Genomic DNA, 25,737 nt, shown 5'->3' with positions numbered 1-25,737 from the left:
AATGAGCTCACACTCACAGGAGAGACTGTGTGTGGGAGGAGGAGAATGAGCACACAGGAAAGACTGTGTGTGGGAGGAGGAGAATGAGCTCACAGGAGAGACTGTGTGGGAGAAGAATGAGCACACAGGAGAGAATATGTGTGGGAAGAAAAGAATGAGCTCACAGTAGAGACTGTGTGTGTGTTACATGCCAGGTTTGTGTTTTTTCTGTCGGACTCATTATCCCGTGAGGTCTGTTACGGGTCACTCCGCCATTGGCGAAGAAGAAGGAAGAGTGCGCCGTTTCCCCCCAATCCTCTTCTGCGGACCTGCCTGGCGGCCAATGAGGAACAGACCCACACCTATAAAAACCTAACACTGTCAGTTACACCTCGGTGTGTCTTGGATTTGAATGTTCGTTCACTTCTGTATACTCGTGTGACTTAGTGCTATTTTTTGACTTGTGTAAACGATCGAATTTCTGAAAAGACTTTGGATTTGCGTCTTTGGTTTGGTTGCTGGTTTTGTATATATATATTGGGAGTGGGATTTAAGTAGGTGTTTGTTTTCTTCACTGTCACTGTTAGTTTCACTTGTGTATATATATAGATACGGGCGTGTACCACCCTTGTATGTTTTTGTTCAGTTTAGAATAGTTAGAGTAGTTAGTTAGGTTCGGAAGATTTTCGGGTTTCAGTTAGTTTCTTTTATTTCTAGAATTGTTAATAGCTTATATTTCTGTTTGTTATCTTCTTTTGTTTGGTACCGCCCAGTGTTTCCCCTCCCGTTTGTTCACTGTATAGTAATTGTGTAAAAAACTTTAATCTTTAATAATCATCATTTTGTTATTCCCTGTACCCCTAGACCACAACGGGGACGTAACAGTGTTGGAGGAGGAGAATGAGCTCCAGGAAGGACACTGTGTGTGGAGGAGAGAAATGAGCCATCACAGGAGAGACTGTGTGTGGGAGAAGAATGAACATCACAGGAGAGACTGTGTGTGGGAGGAGGAGAATGAGCTCACATCACAGGAGAGACTGTGTGTGGGAGGAGAAATGAGCTCACAGGAGAGACTGTATGTGGGAGGAGGAGAATGAGCTCACAGGAGAGACTGTATGTGGGAGGAGAATGAGCTCACAGGAGAGACTGTGTGTGGGAGGAGGAGAATGAGCTCACAGGAGAGACTGTGTGTGGGAGGAGGAGAATGAGCTCACAGGAGAGACTGTGTGGAGGAGAAATGACACAGAGAGACTTGAGGGGAGGGAATGAGCCACAGGAAGACTGTGTGTGGGAGGAGGAGAATGAGCATCACAGGAGAGACTGTGTGGGGAGAGAATGACACACAGGAGAGACTGTGTGTGGGAGGAGGAGAATGAGCCACAGGAGAGACTGTGTGTGGGAGGGGAGAAATGAGCACACAGGAGAGACTGTGTGGGGAGAGAGAATGAGCTCACAGGAGAGACTGTGTGGAGGAGGAGAATGAGCTCACAGGAGAGACTGTGTGTGGGAGGAGGAAATGAGCTCACAGGAAGACTGTGTTGGGAGGAGAGAATGAGCACACAGGAGAGACTGTGTGTGGGAGAAGAATGAGCACACAGTAGAGACTGTGTGTGGTACTGAGGGTGTTTCGCGGAACTCATTATCCCGTGAGGTCTGTTACGGGTCACTCCGCCATTGGCGAAGAAGAAGGAAGAGTGCGCCGTTTCCCCCCAATCCTCTTCTGCGGACCTGCCTGGCGGCCAATGAGGAACAGACCCACACCTATAAAAACCTAACACTGTCAGTTACACCTCGGTGTGTCTTGGATTTGAATGTTCGTTCACTTCTGTATACTCGTGTGACTTAGTGCTATTTTTTGACTTGTGTAAACGATCGAATTTCTGAAAAGACTTTGGATTTGCGTCTTTGGTTTGGTTGCTGGTTTTGTATATATATATTGGGAGTGGGATTTAAGTAGGTGTTTGTTTTCTTCACTGTCACTGTTAGTTTCACTTGTGTATATATATAGATACGGGCGTGTACCACCCTTGTATGTTTTTGTTCAGTTTAGAATAGTTAGAGTAGTTAGTTAGGTTCGGAAGATTTTCGGGTTTCAGTTAGTTTCTTTTATTTCTAGAATTGTTAATAGCTTATATTTCTGTTTGTGATCTTCTTTTGTTTGGTACCGCCCAGTGTTTCCCCTCCCGTTTGTTCACTGTATAGATAATTGTGTAAATAAACTTTAATCTTTAATAATCAGTCATTTTGTTACTCCCCTGTACCCCTAGACCACAACGGGGACGTAACAGTGTGGGAGGAGGAGAATGAGCTCACAGGAGAGACACTGTGTGTGGGAGAAAGAGAATGAGCTCACACTCACAGGAGAGACTGTGTGTGGGAGAAGAATGAACACACAGGAGAGACTGTGTGTGGGAGGAGGAGAATGAGCTCACAGGAGAGACTGTGTGTGGGAGGAGGAGAATGAGCTCACAGGAGAGACGTTGTGGGAGAGAATGCCACAGGAGAGAGTGTGGGAAGAATGAGCTACACAAGGAGAGACGGTGTGGAGAGAGATGCCTGGAGAGATGAGTGAGGAGGAAATGAGCTCACAGGAGAGACTGTGGTGTGGGAGGAGGAGAATGAGCCACAGGAGAGACTGTGTGTGGGGGAGAAGAAGGAAGAGTTGAAGGACTACGAAGATGACGTCACAGGAGAGACTGTGTGTGGGAGGAGGAGAATGAGCACACAGGAGAGACTGTGTGGGAGGAGGAGAATGAGCACACAGGAAAGACTGTGTGTGGGAGGAGGAGAATGAGCTCACAGGAGAGACTGTGTGGGAGAAGAATGAGCACACAGTAGAGACTCTGTGTGTGTTACGTGCCAGGTTTGTGTTTTTTCTGTCGGACTCATTATCCCGTGAGGTCTGTTACGGGTCACTCCGCCATTGGCGAAGAAGAAGGAAGAGTGCGCCGTTTCCCCCCAATCCTCTTCTGCGGACCTGCCTGGCGGCCAATGAGGAACAGACCCACACCTATAAAAACCTAACACTGTCAGTTACACCTCGGTGTGTCTTGGATTTGAATGTTCGTTCACTTCTGTATACTCGTGTGACTTAGTGCTATTTTTTGACTTGTGTAAACGATCGAATTTCTGAAAAGACTTTGAGTTTGGATTTGCATCTTTGGTTTGGTTGCTGGTTTTGTATATATATATTGGGAGTGGGATTTAAGTAGGTGTTTGTTTTCTTCACTGTCACTGTTAGTTTCACTTGTGTATATATATATAGATACGGGCGTGTACCACCCTTGTATGTTTTTGTTCAGTTTAGAATAGTTAGAGTAGTTAGTTAGGTTCGGAAGATTGTTGGGTTTCAGTTAGTTAGTTTCTTTTATTTCTAGAATTGTTAATAGCTTATATTTCTGTTTGTTATCTTCTTTTGTTTGGTACCGCCCAGTGTTTCCCCTCCCGTTTGTTCACTGTATAGATAATTGTGTAAATAAACTTTAATCTTTAATAATCAGTCATTTTGTTACTCCCCTGTACCCCTAGACCACAACGGGGACGTAACAGTGTGGGAGGAGGAGAATGAGCACACAGGAGAGACTGTGTGTGGGAGGAGAATGAGCTCACAGGAGAGACTGTGTGTGGGAGGAGAATGAGCTCACAGGAGAGACTGTGTGTGGGAGGAGGAGAATGAGCTCACTAGGAGAGACGGAGTGTTGTGGAGGAGGAGAATGAGCTCACAGGAGAGACTGTGTGTGGGAGGAGGAGAATAGCACTCACAGGAGAGACTGTGTGTGGGAGGAGGAGAATGAGCACACAGGAAAGACTGTGTGTGGGAGGAGGAGAATGAGCTCACAGGAGAGACTGTGTGTGGGAGGAAGAGAATGAGCTCACAGGAGAGACTGTGTGGGAGAAGAATGAGCACACAGGAGAGAATATGTGTGGGAAGAAAAGAATGAGCTCACAGTAGAGACTGTGTGTGTGTTACGTGCTAGGTTTGTGTTTTTTCTGTCGGACTCATTATCCCGTGAGGTCTGTTACGGGTCACTCCGCCATTGGCGAAGAAGAAGAAAGAGTGCGCCGTTTCCCCCCAATCCTCTTCTGCGGACCTGCCTGGCGGCCAATGAGGAACAGACCCACACCTATAAAAACCTAACACTGTCAGTTACACTCGGTGTGTCTGGATTTGAATGTTCGTTCACTTCTGTATACTCGTGTGACTTAGTGCTATTTTTGACTTGTGTAAACGATCGAATTTCTGAAAAGACTTTGAGTTTGGATTGCATCTTGGTTTGGTTGCTGGTTTGTATATATATATTGGGAGTGGGATTTAAGTAGGTGTTTGTTTTCTTCACTGTCACTGTTAGTTTCACTTGTGTATTATAATAGTACGGGCGTGTACCACCCTTGTATGTTTTTGTTCAGTTTAGAATAGTAGAGTAGTTAGTTAGGTCGGAAGATTTTGGGTTTCAGTTAGTTAGTTTCTTTATTTCTAGAATTGTTAATAGCTTATATTTCTGTTTGTATTCTTTGTTTGTAGCGCCAGTGTTTCCCCTCCCGTTTGTTCACTGTATAGATATTGTGTAAATAAACTTTAATCTTTAATAATCAGTCATTTTGTTACTCCCTGTACCCCTAGACCACAACGGGGACGTAACAGTGTGGGGGAGGAGAATGAGCACAGGAGAGACTGTGTGGGAGGATGAGCTCACAGGAGAGACTGTGTGTGGAGGAATGAGCTCACAGGAGAACGTGTGGGAGGAGAATACTCACAGGAGAGACTGTGTGTGGGAGGAGAGAATGAGCACACGGAGAGACTGTGTGTGGGAGGAGGAGAATGAGCACACAGGAGAGACTGTGTGTGGGAGGAGGAGAATGAGCTCACAGGAGAGACTATTTGTGGGAGAGAGAATAGCTCACCTCACAGGAGAGACTGTGCGTGGGAGGAGGAGAATGAGCACACAGGAGAGACTGTGTGGGAGGAGGAGAATGAGCTCACAGGAGAGACTGTGTGTGGGAGGAGGAGAATGAGCACACAGGAGAGACACTGTGTGTGGGAGGAAGAGAATGAGCTCACACTCACAGGAGAGACTGTGTGTGGGAGAAGAATGAACACACAGGAGAGACTGTGTGTGGGAGGAGGAGAATGAGCTCACACTCACAGGAGAGACTGTGTGTGGGAGGAAGAGAATGAGCTCACAGGAGAGACTGTATGTGGGAGGAGGAGAATGAGCTCACAGGAGAGACTGTATGTGGGAGGAGGAGAATGAGCTCACAGGAGAGACTGTGTGTGGGAGGAGGAGAATGAGCTCACAGGAGAGACTGTGTGTGGGAGGAGGAGAATGAGCTCACAGGAGACACTGTATGGGAGGAGGAGAATGAGCACACAGGAGAGACTGTGTGTGGGAGGAGAATGAGCTCACAGGAGAGACTGTGTGTGGGAGGAGGAGAATGAGCTCACAGGAGAGACTGTGTGTGGGAGGAGGAGAATGAGCTCACAGGAGAGACTGTGTGTGGGAGGAGGAGAATGAGCTCACAGGAGAGACTGTGTGTGGGAGGAGGAGAATGAGCTCACAGGAGAGACTGTGTGTGGGAGGAGGAGAATGAGCTCACAGGAGAGACTGTGTGGGAGAAGAATGAGCTCACAGGACAGACTGTGTGTGGGAGGAGGAGAATGAGTTCACACTCACAGGAGAGACTGTGTGTGGGAAGAAGAGAATGAGCTCACAGGAGAGACTGTGTGTGGGAGGAGAATAAGCTCACAGGAGAGACTGTGTGTGGGAGGAAGAGAATGAGCTCACAGGAGAGACTGTGTGTGGGAGGAGAATGAGCTCACAGGAGAGACTGTGTGTGGGAGGAGAATGAGCTCACAGGAGAGACTGTGTGTGGGAGGAGGAGAATGAGCTCACAGGAGAGACTGTGTGTGGGAGGAGGAGAATGAGCACACAGGAGAGACTGTGTGTGGGAGGAGAATAAGCTCACAGGAGAGACTGTGTGTGGGAGGAAGAGAATGAGCTCACAGGAGAGACTGTGTGTGGGAGGAGAATGAGCTCACAGGAGAGACTGTGTGTGGGAGGAGAATGAGCTCACAGGAGAGACTGTATGTGGAGGAGGAGAATGAGCTCACAGGAGAGTCTGTGTGTGGGAGGAGGAGAATGAGCACACAGGAGAGACTGTGTGTGGGAGGAGAATGAGCTCACAGGAGAGACTGTGTGTGGGAGGAGAATGAGCTCACAGGAGGGAAGTGGCGCAAGGCGAGACTCGTACCCCGCGTGTCGGTCTCCACCTCACTCCTCCAGCGATGGAGGCAGCCCTCCAGCACCCGCAGCTCCTCTTCCGTGATGTGGCGGGGCGCCGGGTGCATGGGCAGGTCGGGCGGGAGCCGTGACTGCGTGAAGGGCTTGTGGATGGACACCCGTAGCTGGGGCCCGCTGGCAGGGGTCTCGGGCAAACTCGACGGGCCTTGGTCTGCTGTGCTGTGGGGCCAAGAGTCAACCAAATTTTAGAAAAACATACCCCATGAAAACAGTGACATGTTTTCAGACAAGCCAAGGCAAAGGAAAGAAATATGAATTATTCATTGCACTTTAATTAGCTCTGTGCATCAGGCCTCTAGATGCTTGATCTAAAAGGACGGAAAAAAAAGGAGCACATGTGGTGGAAAAGTAAAGGAGCATGCCTTGGTGCCGGCTGCAGTTGCGCTGTAGTGCCACCGGGTGGTGCTGCAGTATCGATGTCCTCCACAGGTGAGGTGCATACAGGCTTACTGGAGGCAAACTCCATGGCATACTGCAGCACGTCTGCCAGGGGGAACCTCTTGGGGCCCGACCCATAACTCAGATATCTGGGGAGGGAACGGGAGAAAGTGAGACTCAGTTGAGTCTCAGTGAGAGACAGTTTGCTCAGGAAATGTCATTTTTCAGAGACTGAAATAAAGGAAATCCAGAGGACATAAATTAACTGAATATGAATCTCACGTAGTAAGCCAGTTATAAGGGGCTGATCTTATGTCAGCTGTGGTAGTGTTAAACAAATTCATAACAATCCACTTTGTTCAGCCTTGCAGCAGAAAAGTGCAGTCAAATCTGGATCACTATGCATTTAGCAGCTCAAACTGATTTAAGAGCAGAAATGGAAGGCGGCAGATGAAGCGGATTTCTTTTTTGTTTTGTTTTTCTACGTAGCGTTTGCATTTGCACTGTGGTTTGCATTATCAGTGACTGACTGCAGAAAAAAAGTTCCACCCATTGTGAGGAATCAAAAAAAAGCCTAAGGGCACGGTCACACACATACAAAATTAACATTGGCAAATATTCGGCTCCCGTTCATTTCAATTCTATGCGAGCGATGGGGTGAATAAAACATTCGCTTGATGTGGCGAAGCAAATTCGCATCTTCGCTTCGCGTGGAGTTCAACTTTGGTGAACTCTGACCGGTGAATTCGCATCCTCAACCAATAGCAAAGAAGTGTGTGTGGTTGACCCCACTTGGCTGTAGTTTTCTTAGTGAACCGCTCATGTGTGATCAACAACCACAACCACGCAAACGGACTACAAACCAGCAAACTGATTTCCGTGTGCGTCACATCCTGCACTGCCCACATTCAGCACGACAAGATACAAATTTCGCCTCGGCAGGCGATGGTCATTCGCCTGCATTCGCACACGTGTGACCGCGCCCTAACTCTTCCTCTACTACCCTGCTGGACATAACTACAGACTCTCAATTTGACCATTTAAAAACACTTCGAACGACGACCCATTTTCTGCTTCTCATCCTCACATAAGGGTCCACCCATTATGTGGTCAGTGGCAAAAGCTGCTAATGTAACTACAGGGTGTACAACATTTTTCCATCTCCAGCTGGAGATTTAATTTCAGTGCCTATGTCTATGTCCATGAAATCGACTTTTTTTGTACGTCGCTTTGGATAAAAGCGTCCGCCAAATAAATGTAATGTAATGTAATGTAAAGTGCGATGGCGGTGCGAGCGAACAGACCTCTCCAGACGCTGCTGGAGCAGTGTCAGGTGTTCCTTCAGCCTCCGGATCTCCTCACGTTTAATGCGGGTGATGTCCCTGTTCCTGTCCATGTACCTGAAAACCACAATGGGGGCCAGTACAGGAAACGCACTTTGCGTTATTCCACGTTTTACATACCAGCATGACTCACTGCACACAAAGAACCCACAGCGTGTACGTGTTCACGCGGCCCGTCTGGAATGTCCGTAGCTCACCCTTCAATCATCATATGACGTTTAACTCTAAATGGGAAATTTGTTCCAAATTTTCTGTGACAAGACAACGATTTACCGAAAAATTAACCACTGTGGACAAACCCCTGAACACACTGCAGGCACACCAGGCCAGTGGCCTTTATAAGAAAGGAAAAACCGAAGCTCGGGACGTCCACGCAAACAAAGCTTCTTCAGCGTTTGTTTTCTCACAGAGGTGTCTCTCTCCGGTCCTGGGCTGTGCAGACTGACCTGTCCATGTAGAGCATGGAGGGAAACTCCAGCTTGTTGTGGATCTTCTCCGGCCGGCCCAACGCCTGATTGAATTCAAATCTGGACAGCTCAAAGGTCAGAACGGGCGGAAGCTCGGTGAACCAGTGCTGAAAGGAAAAACGGACAAAAGGTGTGAAACGGGACAGCGTACCTGCGCGTAACACGTTTCAGATCTAAACCATAGCAGAGCACCAGCACCAGTTTTACAACCTCTGCTCCCGTCCTCTCCTTCAAGGCCCGGCCATGTCTGAAAGCAGCACCTTAGCCGACGAGAATTTATCTGTATAAAGGGATCCTGCTTTCTCCCTCTCTGCACAGAATGCACAGTTCTGTGACATCACTACGTCATTACATCATCACGCTGCCTCTGGCTGCAGGGGCGGGGCCTACTGCCCGGAGCCCTTGCTTCCATGTGTACAGTAGCGCAGCTATTAGCAGGAAACAGCTGGTGGCTCACAGCCCAGGCCGGTCTATCTGCTGCCTGCAGAGGCCAGGACCGACTCCCTGACCACTAGCCCCTGAAATAGGAAGTTGTTATTGCCACTAACGTAGTAGAGCATGGAACCATATTGGATACCCATGTGTGTTCTCAAATTGCCTACATATGGTACAAATTCCTTTTAAAATACAGCTACTCATATGTGAAACTGCTTTACACTCATTCACGTAGGGTATAATATCAGCACGGGCACATGGTGTGGGGGTGTGTGTGTGCGCGTGCATTCCCTCTGGACTGGACGCTGACCTCTTGTCCAGACTTGGCAGAGTTCTCCGAGTGTAGGGACTCGATCTCGCCCTCGATCATGGCCGCCTCCAGGCACTCGTGGAGATCCTTAAAGCCATTTACTTGGAGGGGGTACTGACCAAACATTTCCGAGTTCTCAAACTTTTTTCCTGAAAAGACACACACACACACACACACACACTTCCTTTATTCTTGAACCTTTTATTCTAGATGCAGCTGGCAGGCTAAACACAAATGTACTCATGCAGAAGGAGCAAGGGTGAGAGGGAAAGCAAGGGAGAAGGGAAAATGAGTTGGCCGGAGACTTCCTAACTGGAACCACCATTCTAGCTGGATTAACATGTTCCCACCAAAGCAAAATATTACAGTTGTCCATCAGTGAACACAGAGGTTCCATAAAATGAATACCTGGCTGCAGTCTTACGGATTCATCAACTGTCATGGCTCTAAGACAGTATTGTGTGGCATTATAAGTAGTGCCAATCAGACATCAAGGGTCTTATAGATCAACAAAGAAGCCCAGTCCTTTAGAGTTGCACCATCTCATTAATCCAAGGTCACTTTCATTACCTGGGGCAAAGATATTCCAGCAGTTACATGGAAAGAATAGTTAAGTGCAATCCCTCCATCCCTTCCTCACCTTCAAGGACACCCACAGCCAGGAAGCGACCGTAGAACAGCTCCACCATTGGATTCTTTGGCTTCTCTCCCTCCCTGCAGAAAATATATATAATACAGTTGAGAGAAATGCCTTTTCTGTTGGCCCTGTGTGACTATGTTCAGAATGTGCATTTAAAATGCAGCTTTTTACCTGCACAGAAAACAGTTACTCTTGTAAAGGCATGTTCAGTTGAAAAAGAATTTGTGCAGCATAAACAAATGGTAACCAGTGGAAAATGGCAAGATTAGCTAAAAGGGTGGAGTCACTGTCAAATGGAACCTAATACTGCAATAACCGGCGAAACCATAAAACTACCATTTGCTCAAATGACATTTTAAGACAATTATTCAAAACCTTGTTTGAGCAAATGGTGGTGGATCACTCACCTGTCCTCTTCGGCCTTCATCTGAAAAGCGTCCTCCAGCCAGTCCAGCAGTTTGTGCGTGAACTCACTCACGTCCTGCTGTGGAACACAGAGAGGAGCCGGTGAGTATAATAGAGTCCGTTCACTTGCTACAAAACCACACTCTCAGCACAAGGCAAAGGCACACGAACAGGTATATATAGACAAGAACACGCTTTTTTATCCCAGTGTGACCAAAGCCTTGACTTTTAGCCTTACTGTTTTTTTAAGGAAGAAAATATTCCATGCAAATTATCAAAACATAAATTATTACAGAATACACAATTTAAGTTCTCAGTCGCGTTTAATTTCATCAGTAATTTTAACCATGGTGCCACCGCCCAACGCTGTCACACAATATCACAGAGAGGAGCGGTTTGAGACGGAAAGGGCCGGGGGGGAACAGGGCCGAACTTCGGCTCACAAGGTCAGAGCTGTCCTGCCACTGCAGCAAAGCCACCCCGGGGGAGAGGCTGGGGCCCTGGAAACAGACAACGGTGAGGGGCAAGCGGCCTACCTGCTGAGACTCGCTGGACTTAAAGGCGTCTTTGAGGATCTCCACTGCCCGGGAGGGGTCCACGTACTTCCGCTTGGACCCCACCATCAGGGAGAAAAGGTGCCTTAGCTCCTGCATGAAGGGCAGGTTCCTGTGTTCCTGCAGGTGCAAAAAAACAGGCAACCAAACATGTTAATACCTCTTCAACAAACCACAACCTAGATTCAACTGTATATTCACTGACTGTTCCATCTGTATCATTGCCCTGTATTCAAATCAAAAATTTGTTCTTAACAAGTCATAAATTCAAATCAAATATTAAATGACTGGCTTTGAGTAAAGAAGCTGAGCAATTATTGCCCCACTCCTCCCCTTCTAAGCGGCAAACTCCGTGTATCAGTTTGAGAGCTTAATTTAAAATCGGTTCATGCAGCGTTACCACATATTGTGACCAAAGATGATTACACGTCGCCATGCAGATTGTGAAGCTAATTGGTATTCTGTGCAGTCGAGGTTAAAGCTGCCTGGCTCTTGGTGCGTAACAACTGACAGAATACATTGCATTTCCCAATGTTTTGTTCCTTGGTAATAGTTTTGGCGCTAAAACCTATAGGCTGCCTAGCTACTTGCTGTGAAAGAGCGAGATGTTTCCCTGAAGGCCATGACCTCACACCTTCAGTGTGCGTACCAGATTCTGGGTTCTGTGCCCATGGAAGCAGCTAAGCTCAGATCCGCGGGAGAGCGCTGAGCATCCCCTGGTGCGTTAAGAAGCAGCGAAATGGCCGTGCCGCCAAGACTGCTACCCCGGGCTGAGAGATGAGCCAGGCGGCTCAGAGCCACGGATCCTGCAGAAAGGTGAACCCACCTTCGCTCGCGACAGACCTGTTAATTCCGCCCCAGCGCGGAACGTCGGTGACACGAGACGGCCCGGGCAGAAACCTGTGCGTTCCGGGGCAGTCTGGGCGGCCACACCGATTCTGCTCACAGCAGATCACGCGCACCTCACTCAATACCGCACGGCTGTAGGGAGGAGGCTACGGAACTAGCCGGACTCCACACCGTGAAATTATTTCAGAGGGACTTCAAGAGGACAGCTGCGCAGCTCAGCCCTGAAGCTGCAGCTCCACACAAATCCCCATTTCCCAAGGTCCCAAGCTTTCGGAAGAACGTGAACCCGTGGACCTCTAGGCCGTCACGCAGCGCTGAAGTCGTTAAGGCTCAGCGTGAGAGGGCGGCGCTCCCGCTGTTCTGCAGCCAATAAGGAGGATGGATAGGCGGGGGCTTACCTTCTGGTTTCGTGGCAGGTCCTGGACACGTGCTGGGGGAGAGTAGTGCAGCACCAGCCTCTGGAACTCCAGCAGGTTAAAGAGGGACTGCAAAGAGATGGGTAGAAATCACATGCTGACCTCAAGCACCCCAGTACAAGGGAAAACTGGACTGAACAGCACAAGGCTCCCCATCCAAGACTAGATTTGCTCCATTACTAGATGGTGTAAACTGTGAAAGGTAAATCAAACACGAGATATTGATGACTATGTCATGCAAATTCCAGGATAGCAGGATGTATCTGAACAGATTGATGGTACCTATACCAATTTAAATAAGGGGATAAAATAACAGCTGCAATACATTTCTCAGTGCTGGGGAGAAATGTGCGTGCACACGTGTGTGTGTGTGTGAGAGAGTGTGTGTGTGAGTGAGACACTGTGTACATATGTGCACGCATACATGCTCCTTCACCATAGAGGTCAGTGTTGACAGAGCTCTCAGCAGGTCCATGCTGGCTCACGGCAGCCGCCGCAGGGGGAGAGCTGCCTAATGAGCCCAGACATAAAGGAGCTCCAGCACTGGGACCCCTGACACTGTGAGTCAAACAGCACCGCAGCTTCATTCTGCTCCCCCTGTCATTAGCAGGTGAGCACGTACCAAGGCGCCAGCCCCGCCCAAGACCCGGGCTTTAACAGGGCTCGGCTCGGCTCGGCTGCCTCTGGCATTACGGAGCGCCGGCTCCCCTTTCTCACGGCGTCCACAAATACGCCACTCTGTAACGCAATCTGACCCCTTTACGACTCGTGTTAGCGTGATTGCAGGGTTTGCTCCTGCATTGAAATGTCTTAGGCAGGGCGCCTAGGTGTTTATTCGAGCCACCTACCGGAGAAATTAAATGCATATATAATTAAATGCATTTAAAGACACTGCAATTCCAAATACTACTAATCCTCTACAATGACCCCCTTACAATGTGTCACTGTAGCTGTAGGCTATATTTAACCCCAGCCCCCCCCCCCCCCCAATAAAGGGAGATATCGCTATACTACAAATAACATCTAAAAGTTCACTTTAATAGAAGCAACATAAATGTTTTACGCCATAACAATCAGTTTATGTTTAGTTCGTCTTTTTTTTTATCAATCAAAACAAGAAAAATGTAAGATGTATCTTAGTTAAAAATCACACTCCTAAACTTCTTGTCGACGAATGAAAATATAAATTCTGTGTGTGTTAAAGGAAGCTGCCGTTGGGCAGCCTGGTAAATATGCACTGCCCCCTTAAAGAATTGAATTACACCCGCTAGGCAAACAGCATGTGACTGCATATCTTGGGTTTGTGTTCCCTGGACATATCTCAACAAGGCAGACTGTTTTCAAACAGGGCTTTTAGGTATGCATTACATCATACAACATCTCTCTCAGTTAAAGCTGCAGCGACAATTACACGCACTTCTCCCCGATCGGCGTTCAGCCCTGTATCTTCTGTATGTCGTGGGCACTGAAACAGACAGTTGGGAGGTAGCAGGAGAGAGGAGGATGAAGGGGAAGATCAGTGCCATCCTGAGCAATTCCTCCCACCCCCAACCCCTACATGAGGAGCTGTGGCGGACGGGGAGCTCCTTCAGCCATAGGCTCATCCACCCCAGGTGCAAGACAGAGCGCCTGAGGCGTTCCTTTGTGCCAACCGCCATCAGACTGCATAATGACAGTGTCTAAAAATAAAATAAAAAAATACGGCCATGCCTTTTAAAGGACTTTGCTGCTGCACTAAAAAAAAAAAAGCACTTCTTTATTTTTAAAGCACAAATTACTACAAGCACTTTATGAATGCTTTCCCTTATATGTATATGTGTATATGTTGTTTTATCTGCTGCTGTAACACCAAAATTTCCCCACCTGGGGATTAATAAAGTCTATCTTATCTTATCTTATGTGACGCATGTCCATTTTGAACACAATGAAGCAAACCTGCTGTCAGGCTATTTAGGATAATTTCAACCTCCTTTATCATCCATGCTTATGCACACACTTCATTATAAACCATGTGCACTCACAGTGTTATGAAAAATACAGCCATTGACTGTATCTGGAGGTCAATGGAAACTTACTTAATTTTGTGCCAGACTTAAATTTAGTCCATTTGGCATCATTGTGGAGTCATTGCCTAGGGGTTGGTACAGCAGAAGCCTTGGCCCAGTTACCTCTGGACAGTAACTACATGAGTTTGCTGAGGTGTTTCACCGGATTTTTACAGTAAGCTAAATGTTGTGCCCTGTGTGCATTTCAATGACAAGAGAATACGCAGTCGCATGAACTGAAATGGAAGTAAACTTAGGGAGCATACACCAGGGCCTAGTTCTCTCACCTGGATGACAGCGCTGAACCAGCACGTGTTCCCCACATTTTTCAGGCCCACGGGACAGTTCTCCAGCCGCTTTCTCTCGTGGGGGTTGGGCGAGTCGCTCCACACCTCTGTGTGGGTCCGCTTCAAGCTGGCCTTGTTCTCCGCTATGCTAGCCTCCAGAACTCTGCAAATTCCAGACAAGAATTTTACTACACACAGTGAAGAAATACAGAGTTTTCCTGTACACCGATTTCTAAACAACATCTATCAGCAACGGCGGGCTGATGTTCTATATCTGAGGGCCTGATGCAATTTCAAAATGGATCAGTGTTCCGTTCAGCACAGCTTTTTTTAGTCACAAACAAACCAACGGAACAATTACGCCAGACAGAATACTTCACAACACGGTCAAACCGGAACGCAAGAGACACTCCCACTGGTCTCGCACCTGCTGATGGCCTGCTCTTCGTCCGTGATCCCAGTCTCCCTGAAGGCCCGGTTGGACTCCTCCAGACTGAGAGCAATGGCCCTTTGAAGGTCGTCCTTGTCATCTCCAGTCAGATCAATGACATCTGAAAGAAAACCGGTACATGTTCTCACAAATCCAGCAGACAGCCATGAATACCGTTAATAGCTACAGAAGACTTTATTTATTTATTTTTTACTTCAACTGCATATAAGCCATATAATTGTGAAGTGGTCTTTCTGTGTAAAATGTTATATTCAGAACTCAAGGATGCATAAATCATAATAATCCATTTTTATTTGCTGTGATAAATCCCTTGTAGCATTTCTGCCACATTCCACTCTACTGCTATAGCTGGGTTCCTCATGAGATTTCTTCCCAATGGGGAGTTTTTTCATGCCACCGTTTGCGGGTTCTCCCCACTGTGATTTTTTTACCTTGTGTAATTGCTATTTGGGGGTTCAGGTCTGGTGTTTAATCCGTTTGATCTTTTTGCACCTTTTCTTGCCTTGCTACTCTGTAAAGTGTCTTTGTGACAGTTCTCTGTAAAAAGCGCTATACAAATAAAATTGAACTGAATAACTACACAATGCTCGGCATGTCCAGAAGGTCACATCTGACAATGCGTAACAATAGACTTCTGAAACACCTCTGCCTGAAGTTAGACTCAAGATTGAAATACTTCTAATGTTAAAATTGAAAAAGACAGGCAGACTACACCTTCCTAAAAATCATTTTGTGATTCAACATTCATTCAGCTGTGACACTGCCACAGTTATCATCTAAATATTTGATGTTTTATTAGAGTGGATTTTGCCCTTTGAACAAATAATCTTTGTACGGGTAAATGAGTCCTTGCGAACCATGGAAAGCTATGGCTGCATCCAATACTGATGTGTCCACGGGATCCATTTTACCGCTACACAAGGCAAATTTTAAATAGGCATTGGTCCCTTTAAGGAGGGGGGTTACCCTCCCAAAATGGCTCCCAACTAGGAAGTGGGATGTATGAAGTAAAGTAATAAAGGTAGGACAGAAGGAGGAGGAGAGGCCTATGGTTTTTTGAATGCGTTTGTCATAGTGTAAAGTTTGTGGAAAAAACTGGGGCAAAATGCATCTACATGCATTCTCAATGGCCTGTCTGGAACTAGAGGTGTGGTGATATGTAGAGTTACCACTGTTGAAAGGAAATGACGCCAAGCACATACTAATACAAAAGTATTGGCTCCCTCCCATTACCGCTGGATTAAGGCATTTTTGCATTTTGTTGTCGATTTTTCCTTTTTTGTTGGAATATTTTTTCTGTTTTTTCCTTGAGACTTACCTTATCATCCAGTGGAAACACTTTTGTGGATGTGGGACTTTGTAAAGGACTTTTCATGTTTCAACTGGGTATATGTATATGCATTATATGGTAGGGTATGGTGTTTGATGTTGTATATAGTGAGTGCACAATTTTAAAAAATATGTTTTCACGGGTATCTATATACTGCGTTGGTGATTTATTAAGCAGTGCCCTCACCCCCCATGGTTTTAGACACAGTGGCTCTCTGGACTTATTTGTAACTAGGCCTGAGTATCAGGCTGTTTGTTACAGAGCCAGTCACTGCAAGGCAGGCATATTGTGCTGCTTGCAGACCAGACTTTGAATGATCCTTTTTAGAAAATACTGGATACACTTCAATTTGTTTTCAGTTCTTTTGCAATTTCTTCTTTTGAAATCCTACAAGCCCAAGCACGCTGCACATATCTCGTGCTTTACAGAAGAAAACTTGTTCTATCTTGCCAATACCCCATTAGAATTATTGGATCATTCTGAATTCCTTTTACAACCTTGAAAGGAAAAAAATCTTGCTTTTATTTTCTCGTCATTTTATCCTCCGACTGCAACCGAAAATCATGAATCATGCCACCACCGTGACACCAGCACCCATACAAGAAGCTCTTTCATTGAAGCTGGGGTACTCCTCCAATCAACTTATCCACGAGGCAATCCTCCATACTGTAGGTCCTCAAAGTGCAACAAGGGAGCTGGTGCTCAGCAGAGAAGCGGAGTACAGCCCTGAGGACACCGCTAGCCTGTGGGTTTACTGCACGCCCTTAAGTAGGCACAGTCAACCTAATGGACACACAACCTTGGCAGGATGAAGTCAGCTGTGTCCAGCAGCTGCAGACTTGCGGTCATAGTCTGCTAATGAGTTTATGCACTGGATTTGCACAAAGAAAGAAAAATTATCCCACCTCTCGACTATCTAAATCAGATAGAAGCTACGTTATTTTCCCATTTCAGCCGCTGACAAAAGATCAAAGTCTTACTCGAATATGACGCACTCTCTATGATTTAAGGATACGTTCAGAAATATGAGAGGGGCAATAAAACAACCAGGCGCACGGCGCTTTGTGTCACTATTGATTAACTGGTGGTGCACATACCAAAAAATAGAAAAAGTGGTTATTAAAAAAAGGAGGTTTGAGATTGCTTTATCTGGAGCCAATTTGATCATTTTTGGCTAGATTATTAAGGGACTGTGATTTATGATTGCGTTTTTGACTGGAGGAGATCTAATTACACTCTGGGACTTTGATGACAATGTTTATTTTACAAATACTTAGAAATCTCGCATCGCAACAGAGCAGGCTACTTGGTCGACGATGAAGCAACACCTACTTGTATCAGCCTGGCTGCCCACACTGATGTATCGGTCATTCCCGACCTGGGCTGTCTGGTAGTATGTGGTTTCATCCTGCTGGGGAACCTTAGCGTTCTTCTCGGTCAGAAAGGCCACAGCCTCCGCGAGGTCACCGTTGCTGACCTTTAACGAGACGCAACAAAAACAGAGTGAAGAGTGAAGATAAACATCGCCCGCTATCATCGTCCAGAGTTCGAACATACCGAACCACATTATCACACACATCTTGAAGCTATTTTTGATGCAGCAGCTGTTATTTTAAGAGTCACACACTTTCTTTTTTTTTTTTTATATGTATTGCTCCTTGTGGTTGTCCGTATGGTTTTCTTTGCATGAATAAAGGAAAACAAATTGTGATACTTTAATAGTTTATGTGAGGTCAAGACTGGATTATTTTATTGAAATTCATTCACATTTTCCATAAAAGCCATTCTTTAATATTTGGATATTACAAATTAATTTCACACATATGCTACAAATTTAGGAAACATCAAGACAGGGAACGAGGAAGGCGTCAACATATTACAGCAATGCACATCTTTGGTGTACACGACACTGCCGTACCTGCAGGGCCTGTTGCAGGAGCTGGACATCTGTGGTTCCAGTGACTTCTCTCAGCTGGTTCAGTAGTGTCTGTTGGTGCTGCCAGGATAAATGCACAGACAGACAAGGCTGTTCAACATACCGTTAACACACTTACAATGCACCCAGACACACTGGGGAAAATGACAGCACAGGACTCACCGTTATGTAAACTGCCCATTGTCGTTGGTGTTAATAGGCCTCATTCTGAAATTAAGGATCACGGTCTTCCTAATATTAGAAATAAATAGGTGAGTGCTGCGTGGTGCACTTTCAATTTTCTTTGCATTGAAATGGTGATTTTTTTTTTTTTGGGGGGGGGGGTGGGGGGTGGGGCTGGCATGTGGAGGATCAGTGAAATCCAGCAGGTTTGTACCACATTCAGCAAATGCAAGAATTCAATATACACTACCAAACAAGAAACACGTGGTTTATTTTCTTAACATAGATGTATTGGATCATGATCATTTGCATAACCAAGACTGCATCTGTGACGATCAAGTATGGCTAGGTACACAGTCAAGAAAACAGCAAATTCATCATCTACTAAAATTGATCAAATAATTATTGTCAATGTATTTTACGAAGTGACTATTAGCCAGTGTATCGTCTAAAACACAGTTTAGTTATCTGGTGATGGTTTTTATCGTCTTTACTCCTTTTTCATATTCCATTTTAATCAAATCCAGTCTTAATTTTCCAATAATTAGATTGGTGTTGAGGAAAATGTTGTTTTTAATTTTCTTTATTCGGTTCAAAAATGTTTTTCTACTGCTTTATCACAATTTAAACCAATGGGATTTACCACAACAGATTTATGGACCCACTTTTTACTTCTACAAGAAGATAGTTGCAACAAAATTTATGATCAAATGCTGGTATGACCAAGGACATTACTGTAGTGAGAGCCATTAACAGATAATCAGTACAGAGGTGCAGTAAACTCACATTTGATTAAATAGCCTAATTAAAATTAGCGCTTTATATAATTTAAATTTAAACTGGACAAAGAGAATTACTTTCAGCCCAAAAGTGATCAGGGCAATACTTTTGTGCAAATAAATGCACCAAGATTCACACACAGCAAACTTGGCTGCATGTCTTTCAGGCAACAGACCTAAAGCCTTGACATCATTTGGGCCTGCTTATACTTGTCTAAACCACACACATTTAGGCATGGCGACAAACTTAAAATAATGTAAGCACTAGTACGACGCAGGCTGCATTTTCCCCTCCACATTGTTGTCAAATACAGCTGTGGTGGTATCCAAGGCAACAGGCACTGCAAGTTCAACTGCAGAGCACAGGCCATTTCCACTTAATGTCAGGACCTCTTTGTGGCCACTTCAGCAAGAAGGGCCACCTTTCGCTTCTCAAAAAAGTTGAGTGGGGAACAACACACGCATCAAATCTAAGTGCTATAAATAATGCACCACCACTTTCTGTTCACCTTGTTCAGACAGAGCAATATGTAGCTGTTGTTCTATAATTACAGGAGTGACATCCTGTGCTGTAAAGACACCATGCCTCAGTAGAACCCTGAGTCTATCTGACCACTGGCCTTCAAATGAACAGAAAAACACAGGGAAATTGCTGAATGCTGCGGACAGAGCTCGTACACACATACCTATATCCCAGTCTGGTATGAAATGCAAGTCAAGAACACAGATGAGTAATATCTCAGGCATTATTGCCTGTGCATGGACCGGGTGACTTGCCTCACAAGGCTGACACAAACCCCCGATGCACACTGCATCCCCAGTGGCTGACTGCTGCCCAGGCTGTCTCTATTTACCAGGTGACCTGTACAAGTGAATGAACACTACCACACTAACAAGCTGATACAGAGCCAAGAACACAGTGTGGGCATCAGCCAGTCACTAGTTACAGCACTGTCCATCACAGTTCTAGTGTGCACAACCAAAAACATCACGCAAGAAACTGTGCTCCTGTAACAGATTCAATCTCCCTTACCATCAGTAAAATTAAATAAAATTATTTTAAGTGACCCCAGGACTCAGTTCAAAACTTTGTGCACACTACTAAATAATACTTTTCTTTCAAAACTACTAGTGAATATGATGCCCTCAGTGGATATTTATCCCTCATTTCAATATCATCATTAGATGTTTCTGAAAAAGTAGCTGGCTTGGGGATTTAAAAAATTCCCAATTTGAAAACGTATATATATATGGGATTGAAAACACTTGCAATATTTGTGGTTTCAAATATTGGCATGCATCTATTCACTCGATTATGCATTGATTATGTGAAAAAAAATTCACACTGCCAGTGTATTTCCATTTCTTTGAACTGCAGTTTGGCAGTGTGTTAGGCTACACTAAACATACATTTTATTTCCTTCACAGTTCGTTTTGTAAGATTGTGTTTGCATCCATTCGTACAAAAACATAAATAAAAACATGTCCCGTGCTTTACCATAAAATTGTGCCTTTAGACATAAAGGCAGCACTGTAAACGCTATTAAACAGTATCAGTCCAGTTATGTAACCAATTATGTGATTTACAAGCCAAAGACAGAAATGTGGGTAGGTTCAAGGCTCTAGGGACCTTTAGATGGATAGGTTAAGGTATTTCGTAGCGTTCCTTCCACGTGTATTTATGCAAAATGAGAATTTGGCTGATAACGCACAGTAAAAAACTATATGTAGCTAGCAGTATGGAAGTAACCGTATCCAACCGGCTGCAAAGGCAAATGCTCAACGTGCAGTGATTGCGCACTTACATTTCAGTATTGGTATGTAACACAAAGCGTAACAAAATAACTGATTTACACTGTATCATCCATGTCCTAACAAAACGTCAAGAAGATTGCGCATACAGTAATATTAGTTAGCAAGCTATAACCCAACTTGTTTGCAGCACCTTAAGAAATATGTCCACACTGACACCACTATGATTCAGACCGTGGACCACGTCCAAAATACTAGGGTCAGGCTTTAACTTACGCTGGCAACCCTGTATGTAAACAAATATTTCATAAGTGTAATTTAAGTAGCTAGCTAGATTGCTGGCGTAGCTAACTTATCCAAGCACACGGCGCGCAGTTGGTTTCTGCACTGAAGTGCAAGCTAGCTCGCATTAGCTATCTTCACCCAAGTTCTAGGGTGTTTGTTCGGCTAAAATGTTCGCAAACCATCGATTACAACATAACGTTATCAAATGTATCAATATCACAAGACGTTAACCACATAGCTAGCCGACTATGTTTGTCAACATGTTCACTTGCAAATAGTATAACTAGCGAATAATCATATGCCAGCTAGCTAATGTGAGTTAAGCAAGGTGTTCCACTTAATCGCGTGCTAGAGCCTAGCTAGCTCGGGAATGATGCTAGCTACTGTCACGCCTTTAAACCAAGTTAGCCAGCTAGCATGCTAGCTATATAAACAAGCTCACAAAACATTGTTTCGCGACCGAACACTATTACTAAGAAGTTAGATAGCTACATAGTCATAATTGGGGAATATGGCCCGACGATCGTAGTAGGTTTCGTTACGACAAATAGTCAGTCAATCAACTGAAAAGAATAAGGGACAACTACATAACGTAGCCGCTAACTCCTGGCTAATACAATTTCGTTCTGCTAACTTGGATAGCAGGCTAGCTAGCAACCTATCAAAACATGATCTTAGTAAGCGTAATCCGGCAATGTCAAATACAATACTTAGCTAACTATCGCACATTTTCATTACTAGCTAGCTTCTTAGTGATGTTCCTGAAAAAACGTGGATCATCGCACTCAATTGTAAGAGGTACCGAGGATCTTATCCCTCCTTTAGCCATTACTACTGAGTCTCTAGCCTGCATTACGCTAGCAGCACCTCCAAATACAAGCTTACCTTCTGAGAATGTTGCTGGAGGACATTCTGCTCCACGGTCATGGCCGGTTGAGAAGGAAATAAAATTTAAAAATACAAACAAGAGTAAAATACGTTGCTAAAACCAACAGAATTTAAAAACCAGTTAAGATGTCCCCCTTTTAATCAGCGCAATAACAGGCGCCATGGGAAATGCAGGCAAGGAAGGAAAAATGCATGTATCTATCAACACGATTGTTTTTCTGTATTCCATTAGTCGAGCCTGGGTAGACTGCATTTACGTCATGGGTCTAACCCTCAAACATGACGTGACCTAACAAACTATATGTGGCATCCCGAAATCTCAAGCGTCGTTCAGGAACCTCAAAGTAAACGTCTGAAGGTTTCACTCATCCTGCAGCGACAAAAGCATTAATGGTTTTACATATTCCATTGAATATATTCTTTTGAATATATTCTTCGGAATATACAGTTCTCTTCTTGGTGCAGTCGGTGGCCAGAACTGATCGTTTGTGCATCCTGATGAAATTAAAAAGTTCTACAGATTCTCTGGCTGAATCCTAACGCTCCTGTATCTTAGCAGAAATTAGAAGACAGCATGGTTTCATCTTATAGGTTTAATGACCTGATTTACACGGGTATTCTTCTTAGATATTGCAAATTACACTTTGGCCCCATAATAAGTCAATGAATTTCAGTCTGGCGATTAGTAGAAAGATGTACAAAATCCTAATTAACATGGCATGCACACTCGCCTATTTTTCATAACCATAGGTTTCTTACTGATAATCGCCCGTTTACCTCCTTACAATGGAACAGGCAAGGGCATTCACGTTTTATCAGATGTTTATTACGTTCCAGGACCTGCAATTACAGCAGAATCTTCCAGGCTCCTCTTTCTTTTTATACTTGAGACTTAGCTCTGCGGGCCTGCGGTGTCCCCTAGGGAAAGAGTTTACCCTTACATCCAATGGATAATTTGTTTTTTGTTAAGCATAAATCAAAAGGATTAGCATCTTTAATTAACATTTTTATTCTACAGACCTCTTACAAACGTTTAACAATATCTATTTGAAATAGAGGCTTAAATACAAAAGATGATGACATTCCATGGATTGAGATTTGGCATAATATCCAAAAATCCTAAATTTGTCTAAATGTTTTTCAAAGGGTGTATCTTACTCCTCGTAGGTGCTACAATATGAAGATTTCCCCTAATCTGGTGTGTACTCCCTGCCAGGGCGACAATATAGGCACTTTTTTGCATATGATCTGGGAGTGTTCTAAGGTTTTGATGTTCTGGAAATGGGTTTCCCAGACTCTAAAGTTAAAGAGGAATGTTCCTCTCTCTTGTAGGGTGTTGATATTGAATTCAGACCTTGATTTCTGTCAGCATCAGAAGCGGATCTGGTTAGCTTGTGTGATTGCAGCTAAAGTTACTGGTAACTCTTCACTCCTTGCTATGGCACCGTTGGGTCCTGGGGGTTTGTAGAAGAGGTGAGTCTATATCTCTCTGGTTGTATGAATTGTGTGTATGTTGAATGATATTTAAAACCTGAGTACAGCGAGGTACAGAAATAAAACATTGTTCACAAACAAAGTTCTACAAATTTTGTCCATCCATCCAGATGAAAGATAGGTTTGCATTCTATGCATTGGCTCACTCTAGACACATACTGAAGTGGTTATTTTTTAAAATTTGTCAACTGGTAAAAAAAGTATGATCTATACATAACCTATATTTTTATTATTATTATTGGGAGGGGGGTCTCACCCTGTAGATTGGCGTATGTGAAATTTCGACTTCTAAGACTCATGAGCGCTGCCAATTACAACTTACAGCCAATATGATAGGACTTTTTACCAAAATTTTTTTAGGTATCTCACTCCAGTGCTTCCTATGAGCAACTGTTTTCATTTTAATAACCAGGGTCAGAAATTATATAACATTGTTGGTGTTAAAAATACGATATGTACTGGAAGACGTTTTAAAAGTGTTACATAGTTTTAAGAAAACGAGTCTGTGAATGCATACGTACATTTGTTTGAATGTGGTACAGCACAAGTTTGTGTGTGTGTGCCTTGTGGACACTGCCACATTAGCTTTGTACTGTTTTGATATTCAACAGGCACAATATACTAAAGGTTTGTAGAAAAAAAATCCTATAAAAAAGACAAGACAGAAAAAAGATTTAGTCAGACTACCCTTTGCTCCCAGTCCTGGAGCACTGTTTTTCAGAGGAGCCAAGTTTATCAGTGAGCAGGAAAGGGTTGAGCCGGCCATACTGAAAGGTAGAAGGGAGAACAGATGATAACAGAGGTGGTTCTCATAGAAGATGAGTGCAGTTTAGCATCAGCCATGTTTTTTATTCCCCAGAAGGCGAGCTTCGGGAATGTGGAGGCACACAGAGTAGGGTTATAGCGTGGGCAGGAATGAGTGGTGTAATAACTAGCAGCTTACAGTGGTGGTGCAACCTTGTGTGTAGGAGGGAGGTCATGTGTGGAATAGTTATACTGTGGACTGAGGGATACAGAGAAATATATTAGATGGAGGGTTGTGCAGTGTGTTATCAAGATTTTGCAATAAAGTAGCTGCTATAACAGTCATTCCCATTAGTGGGATTTCAGAGGTGCCTTTAAGGATGCTGTGCGTGTGTGTGTGTGTGTGTGTGTGTGTGTGTGTGTGAATATGCACATATGTGCAATGATGACATGAAGATATGTAAATATGAAAATGCGTTAAAAACTTTGAGCCATAACATGGCTCGTGCTAAAGGATATTGGAACCTATGATATGCACTGAACCACTCAGTCAGACCACCCAATGGGCTTCTATTCTGTGTCTTTTAACCTGTGAGGTACATTTCTGTCTAGAAGCAGGGGTATCTGAGCTCTGAATAAAAAAGTAAGCAGAGAGTCAGAGATACCAGAGCACAGCAGCCATCTCTGCATCAACTGCGACTACTACATATTTCTGCAGGAGACAGAATAGTTTAACTATGTAGTCATAAGGACTTAACTGAGGACAGCACTGGTCAACCACAGCTTCACATGAACTGGCCAAAGATTGAAAAGACTCATTAAAATAACTGTTTGGAGCAGAATCCACAGAATGTTAAGAAAAGGTTTTGCTATAGCAGTGATGCGCAATCTGATCACTCTTCTGTATTGCATTATGCATGGCATCCATCCTTTATTGCTAAGGGTGCCTGAAAACAACTGACTGATTACCCTTAAAACTGGTCTGTCAGATCACTTGTTATACACTCTAAATGAATGTGGCACATTAAACTCCAGCCAATCAGGGTGATCAGAAATAATTCACTTATAAATCACCACTGCAACTGTCTGCTCCAGATTATTTGGCAACTTGAAGAAACAGTATGTGCCAGAGACATGTTTTATACCACCTGTCCAAACACAGGGAATAGACTGTCAGATGTGAACGATTTCAGTCTCTAATAATGACTTACACAGTTATGGGAGGGCGAGTGATGGGAAATTAACGGTGAAGCCACACTGTACGTCGGCTCCGCCTGGCGGCTACACCGCCTCCATTAATTTTGAATGAGAGGTGGTGGCATACCCCCGCAAGGCATGTTGGGATTGCAGGTGGCGCTGGGCAAGGCGGCGGGGAGATGGCTAAAGTTCAACTTTGACCCCCAGACAAGATAACGCTGCATTGCGGTAACCAATCAGATTTGATCTAATGATCCGTCAAGTAAATTGTCCCAATTTTTTTCAAATTTTAGTTGCACATTCTATAGTTCC

At 44.6% G+C, this 25,737-nt stretch overlaps 1 protein-coding gene across 3 annotated transcripts in view; it reads right to left on the bottom strand.

The window, feature by feature from the left end:
• Positions 1–22,220, bottom strand: part of usp25 (ubiquitin specific peptidase 25) — a 37,300-nt gene extending 15,080 nt beyond the window's left edge. For 2 of the 3 annotated variants that reach the window (XM_064349977.1, XM_064349978.1), the window contains exons 1-14: positions 21,988–22,220; positions 18,107–18,184; positions 17,521–17,665; positions 14,835–14,958; positions 14,408–14,570; positions 12,058–12,144; positions 10,793–10,930; positions 10,259–10,335; positions 9,852–9,925; positions 9,212–9,360; positions 8,446–8,573; positions 7,961–8,056; positions 6,641–6,805; positions 6,229–6,437 (exon numbers count right to left, since the gene is read on the bottom strand). In XM_064349977.1, the coding sequence (XP_064206047.1) occupies positions 6,229–6,437; positions 6,641–6,805; positions 7,961–8,056; positions 8,446–8,573; positions 9,212–9,360; positions 9,852–9,925; positions 10,259–10,335; positions 10,793–10,930; positions 12,058–12,144; positions 14,408–14,570; positions 14,835–14,958; positions 17,521–17,665; positions 18,107–18,184; positions 21,988–22,029 (1,675 nt within the window). In that variant the 5' untranslated portion in view covers positions 22,030–22,220. The remainder of the gene's footprint in view (positions 1–6,228; positions 6,438–6,640; positions 6,806–7,960; positions 8,057–8,445; positions 8,574–9,211; positions 9,361–9,851; positions 9,926–10,258; positions 10,336–10,792; positions 10,931–12,057; positions 12,145–14,407; positions 14,571–14,834; positions 14,959–17,520; positions 17,666–18,106; positions 18,185–21,987) is intronic. The other variant, XM_064349979.1, reaches the window with a different exon arrangement.
• Positions 22,221–25,737: the final 3,517 nt, after the last annotated feature.

This window comes from Anguilla rostrata, chromosome 9, assembly GCF_018555375.3.
Source record: "Anguilla rostrata isolate EN2019 chromosome 9, ASM1855537v3, whole genome shotgun sequence".
Classification (NCBI taxonomy): domain Eukaryota; kingdom Metazoa; phylum Chordata; class Actinopteri; order Anguilliformes; family Anguillidae; genus Anguilla; species Anguilla rostrata.
The sequence above is the reverse complement of the archived record's forward strand: the minus strand, read 5'-3'. Positions and strand labels throughout refer to the sequence as shown.